Here is a 14496-nt window from a genome sequence, read left to right as displayed (position 1 = left end):
GTTTGGAACTTATCAGCTGCAGGGTGAGGCTCAGCATTGGTGGCAGGGGACACGACGTATCCTGCAGCCAGATGGCGCTGTGATTCCTTGGGAGGTTTTTCGAACAGAGTTCTATAAGAAATACTTTCCTAATTCATCCAGAAATGCCAAAGAACTTGAATTGATGCAGTTAAAGTAGGGACAGATGACTGTTGCTGAGTATACTAGCAGGTTTGAGGAGTTATGTCGCTTTTCTCGTATTTGTCAAGGTGCGCCTGATGATTTTGCTGAGTGGAAATGTATTAAGTATGAGGGAGGTCTTCGAAGTGATATTCTGAGCTTCGTTGCACCAATGGAGATCAGAGTGTTTTCAGAACTGGTAAATAAAAGTAGAGTTGCTGAGGATTGTCTGAGAAAGGCGACATCAGATAAGAGTGATCAGCGAATTTTTGTTAGGAGAGATCAGGGAAGGAACTTCGCCCCTAGAGGACAAGATTTTAAGCGAGGCGGTTACACCCCACAACCACATTTGGGTCAGAATAACTTCCAGAGATTCAGTAATAATAACAGTCAGGGAAGAGGCAAAGGAAAGCAAGCTCAGACCCCACCGAATGATTTAACTTGTAGGAGGTGTGGAAAGTACCACCCGAATACTCCGTGCAGGGCTGGTTTAGGTGTATGCTATTACTGTGGTGAAGCTGGGCATTTGTCTTGGAATTGTCCAGAAAAGAAAAAGAATCAAGAAGCTGGAAAGGCACAACATCAGGGATGCGTGTTCACTATGACAGCGGATGGTGCTGGAACCGCAGATACTCCGATTAGAGGTAATCACGCACTGATAATCGAAATTTCCGACTGCCTTGCGTAGTAAATAGCACGTAGCATTCATTGTAGTACATTACCGAGTTGTGAGCCTTGTGATTTTCAATTGAGCAATCGACTAAAAACCTCCGAATGGTGAGACAGAACGCTAGTTGGTCAGCTTAGAAAAGTGACTAAATTCTTGGAGAATAATAATAAGAGTGGCGCAGCAGTAGTGGGTTGAATTATTTTGAGTATACAACTTAAGTTATACATAAAGAACCGGAAATGTTGAGAGTTATGCGGGACAGTTACCTGAAACCCGGAGATGGTAAGTTATGAGGAAGAGACATGACATAGGTTGAACCCGTAATTGATAATCGGTTATGTGTCAAGAGAAAGAGTAAGTTGTGATAGATTTAGTGTCAGAGGCTGAACCAGTTTTGATTGAATTACGAAAGGTGACACCATTAGAATCAGCAGAACCTGGGAGCTAGATGAAGCGAGTATTAGAAGCGATAAACTCGTCGTTCCAATACCAACCTGCCTTATAACCTTTCTGCATCAAGTTTATCTTGTATATTCCACCTTGCGTAGACTTTTAAGCCATAAGAATATCCTGAATTTGCAAACTAAACATGTCAAATCTTTCTATTTTTCTTTGACATGTTTAAGAAGGGAAGTTACTTAGTACGAGTCTCTTCCATTTTATATCAATTTTCGAGGGCGAAAATTTTTATAAGGTGGATAGGATGTAGCAACCCTCAATTTTAAAAATATAAATATAAATAAGTTACAATTTATTTTATAAAATTAGAGTTCCTTATTTTTAGAAAATTATTTTTATTATCAATAATTAAACTAATTTTATAATAATTTAAATTTAATTAAATTTATATTATTATTATTATTATTATTATTATTATTATTATTATTATTATATATACTTACCGTAAGTATTAAATTGCATTATAAGTTGATATATATTATATTCATTGTATTACTATTATTATTACTATTATTACATTTATTGTTATTATTAAATTACCATCATTACTATTGTTAGTATTATTATTACTATTATTAATTATAAATCATAGAAAACAAAAGGTGGTTTATATTTTACATTAGGTTACATATATATTATTATTATTATCATTATGCATTAGGTTACGTGTGTGTATATATATATCATAGAGAAACCCAAGGCGGTTTAGACATAATAATAAAGAAAGTCAAGGCGGTCATATATATATATATATGTACGTAAATAACGTAAGAGAGAGGGAAGAGCATAACGAAGAGAGAAAGGGAGAAAACGTAAATTTTTCTGAACTTCCGGCTTCGATTTTTTTTTTGAAATCCGTAATTCCAATCAAAAATCTAATCCGGTAAGAGTATTCGTAACCTCCTCCTCTACACGTTGACACTATTTTTGATTAGTGGAAGTTGACAATGACGTAGTTCCTCTTTTCTTTGGATTTGGCCAACGAGAGTTTTAGGAGGTAAAGACGATTCTGGACATTTTCTTCTTCGATAGCTCAGTCAGATAGCTTCTCCGGAGTTTTGAATATTTTGATTTCGTACGAAGGTATGGTTTTGGTTTCTCGTAGTTAATGTTTAATGTCACGTGAAAACTTAGGCTAGAAGACCTTAAGATAGGAATGAAATGAATGAATATTTGATGGATTGTGTATATGGTATAAAATGTGAGGTTTAGCTGTTGTCAATAATTTGCTGTTGAAGTTGGTCGGTTTGAAAAAAGATTTAATATTGGTATTTGTTTGATTATGAAATAATTTGTTACTGGAAATGATTTGAGTGACTGAGAGGTGTTTGGTTTGATAGTTGGGACTCTTGAAGGGTGGCAGAAATTTGAGTCTTAGAGGTGATATTGCCAAAATTTCTTTAAGAATTGGAGTTTTGATTTGAGGTAATATTTTAAAAGGGAAAGAGATTATTATGTGGCTTGTGTATTTGAGACTATTTGTTGACCCTCTGTCGCAAGATGTGACCGGGCACTTTAACTCCCCGGATTCCCCCATGGGCATGCATAAATATGAATATTGAATATTATTGAGCTTGGAGTTTAACTCCATGGAATACTATATTATTGAGCTTGGAGTTTAACTCCATGGAATACTATACTATTGAGCTTGGAGTGTGACTCCATGGAATATTATATTTGAGCTTGGAGTTTGACTCCATGGAATATTATTGAGCTTGGGGATGCGCGCACAGAGGGACTGTCCAATGGTTAACTACCAGGACTTGTCGGGTTGGCTGTATAACCGACAGATGAGACTCATCAGCCATAGGACAGGCATACATCATATGCATTTGTTTGTTTGCTTGAGTGTGCATTGTTTTGGTTTGCTTAACTGTTTAATTCTGCTTATCCGCTACTTGTTCTACTTGCTGTAAATGCTTCTCTACCTGTGCTTTTCTTGCTTGAACTATATGTGTATGTTTTCTGAGAAATCTTTCTTGGCGAAGGTGTGAGGAGAGAGGATTGTTCCACCAATGATTCGGAGGAGTAGAGGAGACAGAACGTGAATTATTAGGTTAAAGTTAGATTCCGAATTAGAATACCTTAGACAACTTACCAAATTTCTGGTTTAGTTGAATTCTTAAGCGGAAATCTGAGTGTCGAAGTTCTAGGAATGCCTCCCGAGACCTTTTATATTAACTATGCGGGCACCTTTACCATACTGAGAACCTCCGGTTCTCATCCCCTACTATGTTGTTGTTTTTCAGATGCAGGTCGAGAGACACCTCGTTGAGCATTTGGGTATCCTCCTTACGAGCGAAGAACTGTCTTTTGGACTGTCATATTTTGTTTTAGGCTATGTATATATGTTTATAGAATCTCCGTATGTATATTTTGTGTTTTGTCCCTCCTAGAGGTCGACTTGGAGATACAGGGGTTTATTTTGTGGTTTGAGTTTTATTTTGGGTTGTATATAAACATAATTATATACTCTGGTCGGCCTTAGCTTCGCAGGTCGAGTCTGGAGCTTGCTATCTGAGTTTTGGAACTCTGATATGTATATATATGTGTTCAGTTATCTTTCGATTTTACCTGTCCGTTTTACGAATATCCATGCGAGTGTGTCACGATTTTCTGTTTATCAATTTGTTTAACTTGTTCTTCAAGGCTCCTAGATATGATTTCACCCAACTATATCTATGTAGATATCATTTTCTTTTAGAGGTCGTAATACCTTGCCACCTCTGCTTTACGACTTAAGCGTAAGGCCCTGTGTGGTAGGGTGTTACAGAGTGTATATTTGTTGTTGTTAGAAGCAGGAACAATGAGCGCCATGAATCTAAGATTCAAGCTCTTGATACCATGTGGAAAGTTGGTTCTTGAATGAAAATGAATTATGCAGAAGAAAACAGAGAACTATTATTTTGTGCAATAACAAAAAAAGACTTTACAACTTAGTGTACAGCTCTATTTCTTTTTTTCAAGTATATTATTATTAGAGGTGTACTATATATATATATATATATATATATATATATATATATATATATATATATATATATATATATATATATATATATATATATAGACTAACTATAGCAAAGAACCCAATAGTGAAAATAGTCAATTTACAGTACATCAAGAACCATCACAAGAATTAGGAATTAGTTATCTCAGTTACTAATGCATGATGGTTCTCTATAATAATTGATAATAGGATAACATTGAATTGTTTTTATAAACGTTACGGATACAAATAGGACAATTTAAATGTTAGAAACACAAATAAAACTTACCCCAAACGGTAGGACAAAAACGATATTTACTCATAAAAATAAAATCCAAGGTGATTTGAACCCACCTGTAGATAGAGTTATATAAAATTTAAATCCTATCCTATCTTATGATCCTTTATTCTAGTTGTGTAATGGATCTCAAATTCAAAAATTCGAAAATCAAAGTTAAAGAACCAAAATCGTTGCTACGTACCTTCAAGAATCACGCATCGGAAAATAGTAGTATAATTATTTTAAAGCGATATTATCTATGGTGGTTTTTTTGTTTTCTGTCCATTCATTCTTCTCTTCTTTTTCAATGTTAATTATTTTATTATTTCTTTTTTAAGATTAATTATTGTACTTTTTAATTATTGAAAATTATTTTACTATTTCTAAATTAATCCAATATTATTTTCAAATTATATTTAATTTCATATTCAATCAAAATGTTATATGTATTGAAAGAAATAAATGACACTACAAATTTTTAAAAGTTATATCTATCTAATAACATTATTAAAATATATCAGGATTAATTAAAATTTATAAAAATAATATAGAATATTACATTTTTATTATTTTAATTTTTTAATACCTATAAATATTTTTATATATTATATTATCTCAAACAATTTAAATATATACAAATTTAGTAATTAGAGACAAATTTGATGAACTAATATTATCATATCAACTAATAAGTATTGTCATTTTTGTGTTGTGCTATCGTTTAATGGATTGGGATAGTAACTATTAACAAGTCAATTCTAAAAATAACAAAAAGAAAAAAAAAACTAGAGTGAGTAATTTAAAATTATTAAAAAGATAAATTTAATTAATAATTTTTTTAAAAATAATTTAAAGGAGTAATTTTTTGAGACGAACTTGATAATTAATTCAAAATAGATATTGACTAAATTTTGTAAAGTAATTTAAACGGTTAAAATTAAACTCATTTTAAAAACCGAAAAAGAAAAGTGGAAAAGACTTTCATATACTTCCCCACCACCTAAACTAATCTTATCCTGATAGAATAAAAGGGAAAAAAATAATTAAAGAAAATAGAAAGTGCCAAGGGTGTAAAATATCCCTTCTTTAATTTCTTCCCCCCACACACACATCATTTTCCTCCTCCCGCTTCTTCTTCTCTTTCCACTCAACCCCCTCGTGTGCTCCTTCTCCCTCCATTAATGCCCCCTCTCTCTCTCTCTCCCTCTTTCTCTGTCTAGAACTCTCTATATATAAACACACCTACATATACATACACATCTACACTACTAAGTTATTGTTAATACCAATAATAACCTTAGCCTTTTACATTTTTCCATGTCTTCTTTCACATCACTACTCTTCTCTTGTGCAGCCATCGCCGCCTTCCTCATCCTCCTCCGGCGGTGGCGCTACCGCCGCCTCCGCCTCCCTCCGGGGAGCCTTGGCCTCCCCTTCATCGGCGAGACTCTACAGCTCATATCAGCATACAAGAGCGACAACCCAGAGCCCTTCATGGATCGAAGATTGAACCGGTACGGTCTAGTCTTCACGACTCACGTGTTCGGAGAACCGACCGTGTTTTCGGCGGAACCGGAAATGAACCGGTTCGTTCTTGCGAACGAAGGGAAGCTCTTCGAGTGCAGTTACCCCGGTTCGATATCGAACCTTTTGGGAAAGCACTCGTTGTTGCTGATGAAGGGGAATCTTCACAAGAAGATGCACTCACTAACGATGAGTTTCGCGAATTCTTCGATCATAAAGGATCATCTTTTGGTTGATGTGGACCGGCTCATACGGCTCAACTTGGATTCTTGGTCCGACCGGGTTCTTCTCATGGAAGAGGCCAAGAAGGTTAGTTACTTAGTTATTAGTTAGGGATGGCATACATTGATTCTCTTGAGTTTAATGTTCATGTTTGATTTTTTTTATAATTATATTAGGTATTGAAACTTGAAAGCGAGTTAAATATATATTATTTGAATTATTTTTCTATGAATTTTGAATAAAAAAAGGGTTCATATGAACTATTTGTATGAATTTCTTCTACGTAACCGCGTGCTAAATTCGGTAGACTACCTTAAATAAGAGTTTCATGTGCTATTATTATGATTGATGGTTGTCGGGTGTTTTGTTATATATATATTCTTGTAACAAATGTTTTTTCTTACATTAAATAGTATATTTATTAAATTTTGAATTTTTTATTATGTGAAAAAAGATTTTTGTTTTCTGTATAACTACTATAAATAAAATTGATGTTTGTGTTTTTTTTTTGGTTTATTTTTTTTACATGTTATAGTGTTAGTTTTTGTTATATTTCTTATCAATTATTTTTCATCACTTTTATTATTAAAAGTGGAAATTATAAAAAAAAATATTCCTCTAAAACAAAATTTTACTGAGTCAACTGGGTGACAGATCGAACGAGTCAGGTTTCTGAGAGCATCATCATCACATATCATGTGGTAGAGATGGTGGACCAGCACCTTCTTTCTGCACCACCTCATAATAATCATAATAATAATAATGTTATCGTTTGGATCTTGTTTGTTTATTTGCTTATTTTGGTTCAAAGTTAAATACCTCCTTTTCTCAAAGTGTCCAACTATAGCGCCCCAAGTAACATTCTTTTTTTTTTTTTCACATCTAATTTTAACTTTATTTTTCTCAAGCTTGGGTTGATCGATGAGTATTTAGTTGAAAGCTTAGCTTGTTATAGATAGCATGTGATTGTGATGTACCTGATGGAAAATAATAGGGAATGGTGAGTCAGATTCTATGGCTCAGTGCAATGTGTCCAAATTCTTCCATTTCAATATTTCTTTGCATATAAGTATATAAGATGAATCCCCACATCACGTTAACTTAACTGAAAAGGTTCTTTCAGCTAATAAATAATTCTGAATATAAACATTAGGTCATCATCATGTAGAGTAAGCATGCACATATATGAATATGTTTGTACATGCATGTGAAAACATTTCACCATTTCCTTTTGTTTTTCCTTTCTTTCTCTAACCCTACTGAACTTTTATATTCCCAAATAGCCAAATATGTATTGTGTAATGATGTTGACTATGACATATTGTATGTATGAATTTAATTTGAATGGGGAACAAGTGTTAATATAAAAAAGTATTTATACAAATATTTAATTATGATTATATTAGTAAAAATGATTTAGTTAATAATAATAATAATAATAATAATAATAATAATAATAATAATAATAATAATAATTCATGATTGCATGTGTCATGAAACTATTTGCTAATAAAAAGAGATAACATAAATAATTAAATTTCTAACTTTTTTTTCAAATCAGAGTTTTTTTTAGATTTATTTAATTTTTATATAGTTTTTTTTTATTTGTTTATTTTATTTTTAACTTTTAAATTCACTAAAAATCAAATTTTAAATCTTCAAGACATAAAATCTATATTATATTATAAAATTATTTATTTTAAAAATTTAAACTAATAAAAAATAATATAAATATTTATATCTCTAATAGCATGTTGTGTTGGTTGTAGATAACATTTGAGTTGACAGTGAAACAACTAATGAGCTTTGATCCAGATGAATGGACTGAGAATCTAAGGAAAGAGTACGTTCTTGTGATTGAAGGATTCTTCACTCTTCCATTCCCTCTCTTCTCCCCTACCTACCGTAGGGCCATCAAGGTGCATGCACCTTAAACTCATCATTTTTCTAATCACCTCTTCTTTTCTTTTCTTTTCTATTTTTTTTCTCTAATTATTAATACTCTTATTGTTAGTTATTATTTTGCCATGGGGAAAACATGCATTAGCAATTATTAAACCTAATCAAATAAAATAGTATATAATCCACGTTATCCTCCAAATACTGATCAACATATAGTAATAATTATTTGGTTAATTCAAATAAATAATAATATAAAATATATATTTATCGTAATAATTTTTTTATTTTTAATATTTTATTACATAATATAAAATATTTTTATTCGTTAAAAATATTTAATTTAAAATTTTAATATATTTCATGATTGTTAGAGACAAATATATGCAACATTATATATGACTCTGGTCCTCCTAATTAGAATAAATTCTTCATCCATTTCATTATAGTTATGTTATTTTGATTTCTTAGTCAAATATATTTAAATATTAAAATTAAATTAGATATATTTAACAATGTTAGAACGACTTATTATTAAATATAGAAAGAATAATAAATACTGAATATAGCTGAAATGATCTAATTATTCTCGGCTATTATCCCAAACTTGTTATATATAACTGAAATATTAATACTAATATTGAAAATGAATTGGCAGGCAAGAACGAAAGTGGCGGAGGCACTAACATTGGTAGTGAGGGAGAGAAGAAAAGGGAGTGAAAGTGATGGGAACAGAAAGAAGGACATGCTTGGGGCACTGTTGGCCTCCGGGGAGCAATTTTCCGACGAGGAAATAGTCGATTTTATGTTGGCTTTGCTCGTCGCCGGCTACGAAACCACCTCTACCATCATGACTCTTGCCGTCAAGTTCCTCACTGAGACTCCCCTTGCCTTGGCTCAGCTCAAGGTATGCAATATATTTACTTGCTATAGAAGATAAAGATAATTAATTATTTAAAGAAAAAAATATTATTTTTGTTTATAATATTTGAACTAAATTTTATTTTAGTTTCTGTCATTTTAATCGTTCTATTTTTATTCTATAACATTTAAAATGGTATTAATATTATTTCTCCACCAAATTCTTCAGTAACACTTAACAAAAGAAATAAAAAGACAGTAGGAGAATGAGATTTAAATATTTTAAAATAAAAATAAGACGATTAAAATGTTAAAACGGATTTACTCCAAATATTATTTTTAATGTTCAATCACAAAGTCAAAACAAATAAATTTATACATAATGATAAAGGTGAATGCTACGATGCCTAAAAGATGGTGTCTATTTACTAAAAAATGTTAAAAGTTATTATTTAATTTAAAAGATATAAGAATAAATCATTTTTAAAAAATAAAAACTTACTACAAAAGATAAGTTAGGTAAAATTTAGACAAAAACTCATAGGCACCATAGAATTGGCCAATGATAAATTGATAATAATTATGATGAGCACACTCTGCACTACTCTTTCTTGTTTTTATGCTGGTAACAAATAAAGGTTGTTTAACTTAACCTTCTAAGAGTTTATCTAATATGAAATATAAAGCCTATTTTTAATTGTTTGATATATATAAATTTTTATTTTATTTTATGAGTTTGCATGCATGTATATGGTTGTACATGTGAGAAACCCCACCACCCTATGCATTATATAACCATGTCCGTCTCCATAACCACCTTCCTTCTCACAATGTGGCGTTGCTCTCTTTGGACCTCATTTTCATTATCTAATCCTCTCCATCATTCTACCCTACCTCACCTAGGATGCTCTCAAGTTTTTTGAGTTTAATTAATAGATAAATTCCAATAAAATTTTCTTGTATTGCACAAAATAAAATAATAAACTAATAAAAAATTGAGTTGAAAATGGAAAGGTTTGAAGTAATACATACGACATTCTTTTTTTTATATAGTATCGTTAATATCCTATATAATTTAAATATTTAACTAACTTGCAGATTTTAAAAATATAATAATAAATTTTTTTAATAATTTTCAATGATTAAAAAAATTAATTTTTTATAATAATTTTTATAAAATATTTTTTTTTTGGTATACTTAACCTATCTCGCCAAATTAGCAAAACTGATAATTTAAGTTTTCAAGGAGGGTATTTAAAGTTGTAATGTAATCAGGCAAAAATTATATTGAAACATTTTAAAGGAAAAAAAAAAAAAGAAAACCTTGTCAGTGCTATAATTCTTCTTTGTTGTTTTGTGAACATTTATGGTTAGATTCGATTAATTACATCTTATCCCGTTAAAACATTCACCTCAGTCAATACGATTGAAAGCTTGAAATTCATCATGCATTGGGTACGTCATCTTGGTAACTTCACCATTGATGACTTCCATATATAATTTTTTGTTCATTAATTATAGTTAAATTTTATCAATATTATAATTAAATCAATTTATATTAATAATTAGAATAGAATAAAAATATAAAATATAATAGTAACTAACACGAGAATTTTTTTTATAAAAAATTGATTATATTGCAAAATTATTGTAGTTATAAATTAAATTTTATTTTAAGTATAAAATAATTTTTTACATATACATTTAATTATATAACTATCATATCGACAAAAATAACTGTATTAATTGTATAAATAGTCATCTAAAAAGATAAATATAATTGATTTCTTAAAATATTTTATATTATTAATTTATTAAACATGTAATGACTAATTTAGTTATTATTCTTTTTATTACTTATAGAATATTTTTTCACTATATATAATAGTGATCTTCATTACATTAATTTTGTTTTGTTTATACCACTACGGCAAGTTAACTCAAAATTTTAGTAATTATTTGTAAAACAGAAATACAAAAAAATTGTAGTAAAGTGCAAAGCAAAAAAAAGAAAAGAAATAAAGAAAAGAAAAGAGAAGAGAAAATAACATAATGAAAGGAGAGACAGCGGTCAAACTAAACCAATGGACAAAATTATTACATGCGAAACGCACGCTTGCCTTGCAATGCATTATGCATTCATCTCTTAATTCTTTTGACCGTATTGTTACGTTTCTTCGGTGTTTGGAATGACGGAAATACCCCTTGCCACATCCTCTGCGTAATCTCCAATTCTCCACAGAAGGTACTTTTATATGTGGCAGAGAGAACTTGTTCTGCTTCAGCTTAGGGAATCGTGTGACCTTGATTTTAATGACTATTTATCATCACACGGTCCTAAAAATTTGACCATGTCATAAATACACGACTATACTAATACAGAATTAAATTGGTGTTCCAATAGCTCGAATTAAAGTTACTAGTAATGGATAATTTCAAGAGATCTATGTTGTGTTTTAAAGGTATATACTAAAAATATAAATTAAATTTTTTTATTAAAAATATAAAAAATGTAAATATTTAATATATTTATTTTATGTTATTAAATAAAAAATTTAAAATTTTTTATTAATAAAAAATTTATCATAGCTAAACTCTATTTTTAAATAATTTATTTTAATAAATAGATTGATAATTTTATAATGTGTTCCAAAGACATATATTAACTAATCCCAAAAAAAATACATATTAACTAAACCTTTAAATTAATCATTCCTTCGTACACTTTTTAACATAATTTTTCTTCAGTAGTACTAATCTAATAATTATTCTTTCCAATTATTTTATATTTTATTCTTTTTCATATATGTTTCAATTATTATAAATGCCCACAAAAAATTAATTATTAAATTATTTATATAAAATATATATCAAACAAAATATATATATATATATATGACATTTAATTTAATAATTAAGCTTTTGTGAATACATAATATTTTTGTGTTTGTTAAAAAGTAGACTACAAAAAGAAATTAAATTAACGTTGATGTGTTAAATAAATAATTATTTATGAGAAAAAATAAAATTTAAAAAATAGACAGTTAATTAAAAATAGAGAGAGTATTGGTACTTATGATTAGATCTTGATATTAAAATAAGGAAAATCTGTTTGTGTATCCAAATATTACATCCACTTTTTTCTGTTTTAATCATCTTCTTTACGACATTCTCTTCTTTTTACTTTTTTTTTTCTTTTTCAGTATTATTGTGCTCAATTTTTTTGTTAATATAAAATTATTAATAGAAAAAGTTTAAGGGCCAGCAATTTTTGTGTTTTTTGGCCAGCACTTAATCATAAAAAGAAAAATGAGTGATTTCTCATCATTAGATGTAATCACACACCATTAAAAACACTGTTGATAACTAATTGATGGTTACAAAATACTAAAATTGCTGGCTCAAACATTTTTTTTATTAATATTTTATAGGTACCTATCCTTTTTAAGCTACCACAAACTATATATATTAAACTGCACTAACACATGGAATAAGAATTAGACTAATGGAGGATTGAATTGAGTGTTCCTCTATTGATATCTGAGACTTAATTGTACAATTTGACAGGAAGAGCATGACCAAATCAGATCAAAGAGTAAAACAGGTGCACCACTTGAATGGTCAGATTACAAATCAATGATCTTTACTCAATGCGTAAGTAATTAACAGAAAGAGTTTGTATCAATATATTTATGTTTTTTTTTGTAATTGCTCTATCTCTAAATTTTAACTTTGTGGATGCGGTTCATGGCTTCATGCAATGTAGGTTGTGAATGAGACCTTAAGGATGGCGAACATAATTGGTGGAATATTCCGGAGAGCAACCACAGACATAAATATAAATGGTAAATTACTTAAAAAAGAAATTTTTTTATGCACTATTTTCACCAGTTATATTATGTTCCCTCCTCTGTCTTCCTTATATTTATTGTCATTTTTTAGTATATTCTTGTTGAAAAAATTTACGAGTTAAAGTTACTACCTCTTATTTTTTCAATTCTCTGTTTTTTTTAATCAGTATATTTCAATCCATATTCAAATACAAACATACCAAAAAATGGTCAATAAAAACCAAAATGAAAAGAACTATATTAGACTTCACATTTCAAGAAATGATATTTGCATTTTTTTTCTTAACACGTTTTTTTATAATATAAAATACAAACGTTTAATACCAAAAGTAAAAGGTAAACAAAATTATATACAAAGTGGTAGATATAAGATTCGTCGTTGAATTTCCACCATAGTTTTGAATGCTTGGCTTGCAATAATAGGTTACACAATTCCAAAGGGATGGAAGGTATTTGCATCATTTCGTGCTGTACATCTTAACCCAAACCATTTCAAAGATGCACGCAGCTTCAATCCATGGAGATGGCAGGTGCATATATACACTTTTTGTTGTTTGATTTCTAATATTTTATTTGTTCAAATAATTTTGATCGGAAATATTTGACAGAATAACTCAGAGGCAACGATCCCTGTAAATGTATACACACCATTTGGAGGAGGGCCAAGGCTGTGCCCTGGCTATGAGCTTGCCAGGGTTGTTCTTTCCGTCTTCCTTCACCGCTTCATCACCATCTTCAGGTATAATAATTAGTTATTTTTGTCTCTCTTTACTGCTTTAAAGATGTAATTCACATTATTAATACGATATTATGTTATAATGGCAGTTGGGTACCTGCTGAGGAAGATAGGTTGGTGTTCTTCCCTACGACTAGGACACAAAAGAGGTATCCCATCATAGTAAAGCGTAGGGAGGAGTCAAGTCCTTGTATATAGCCCCATGAAAGAGCACCATGTAGAAGAGAAAAGAAAGAACAAGAATCTTAGATTGTAGATCAGTTTTAGCTGTTAATGTTCATTATTATGTAATAAATAAGAACAATAATAAAATTATTATAATTATGTCTACTTGCATGTTGGCTTTTAAGGTATGACTTTAGATGATTCTTTCATTTTATCTAATAGAGTATACCAACATTAAATCATTATTTAAAAGCCTTCGCGTACTTGTTAGTCCACTGCACAAAGCAGGCTAATCTAATATTAAGAAAAATATAAAAAAATTTAAAATTTTTTATTTTTTATTATCATTTAGTTATTAACTCAATTTTTAATATATTTTTTTTAATTTAGTAATCTAATATCATATTTTATATGATATTTTTAACCATTAATTACTAATTAAATAACTAAAAACAATAAATTATGATAACTCTTAACATTCTTCAAAATTTAAAATGTATTAATAAAGAGAACTTGAGAGTTAGATTTTGTATTATTGTGCTCCTTATGTTAATAGACTTAAAGTCTTCCATCCAATTATTTATTTTGCTCAAGTGAACTTTGCTTTATATTTTCCTTGACTTCTGATAATTCTTCTCGTCAATTAATTCTCCTTCATTATCAATTACTACTTCATTCATT

At 29.6% G+C, this 14496-nt stretch overlaps 1 protein-coding gene and 1 long non-coding RNA gene across 3 annotated transcripts; both read left to right on the top strand.

Moving 5' to 3' along the window:
• The first annotated feature begins 2287 nt into the window (after positions 1-2287).
• Positions 2288-3848, top strand: LOC140175476 (uncharacterized). Its single transcript, XR_011866289.1, has 2 exons — positions 2288-2371; positions 3538-3848. It is a non-coding gene; the product is annotated as an uncharacterized lncRNA (long non-coding RNA).
• A 1722-nt stretch (positions 3849-5570) lies between these two features.
• On the top strand, positions 5571-13980 carry LOC112715406 (3beta,22alpha-dihydroxysteroid 3-dehydrogenase). 2 transcript variants are annotated; one of them, XM_025767173.3, is made up of 8 exons: positions 5571-6390; positions 8073-8222; positions 8861-9109; positions 12631-12717; positions 12830-12908; positions 13338-13444; positions 13523-13653; positions 13740-13980. In XM_025767173.3, the coding sequence occupies exons 1-8, from the start codon at positions 5875-5877 to the stop codon at positions 13846-13848; spliced, it is 1428 nt and encodes a 475-aa protein (XP_025622958.1). In that variant the 5' UTR covers positions 5571-5874; the 3' UTR covers positions 13849-13980. The 2 variants fall into 2 exon arrangements, with proteins under 2 accessions (XP_025622958.1, XP_025622959.1); XM_025767174.3 differs by lacking the exon at positions 8073-8222 and having other exon boundaries at positions 5660-6390.
• The last annotated feature ends 516 nt before the right edge of the window (positions 13981-14496 follow it).

The sequence above is a fragment of the Arachis hypogaea genome, chromosome 10, assembly GCF_003086295.3.
Source record: "Arachis hypogaea cultivar Tifrunner chromosome 10, arahy.Tifrunner.gnm2.J5K5, whole genome shotgun sequence".
NCBI classification, from domain to species: Eukaryota; Viridiplantae; Streptophyta; class Magnoliopsida; order Fabales; family Fabaceae; genus Arachis; species Arachis hypogaea.
Note: the sequence above shows the minus strand (reverse complement) of the source record. Positions and strands in the feature narration are given on the sequence as shown.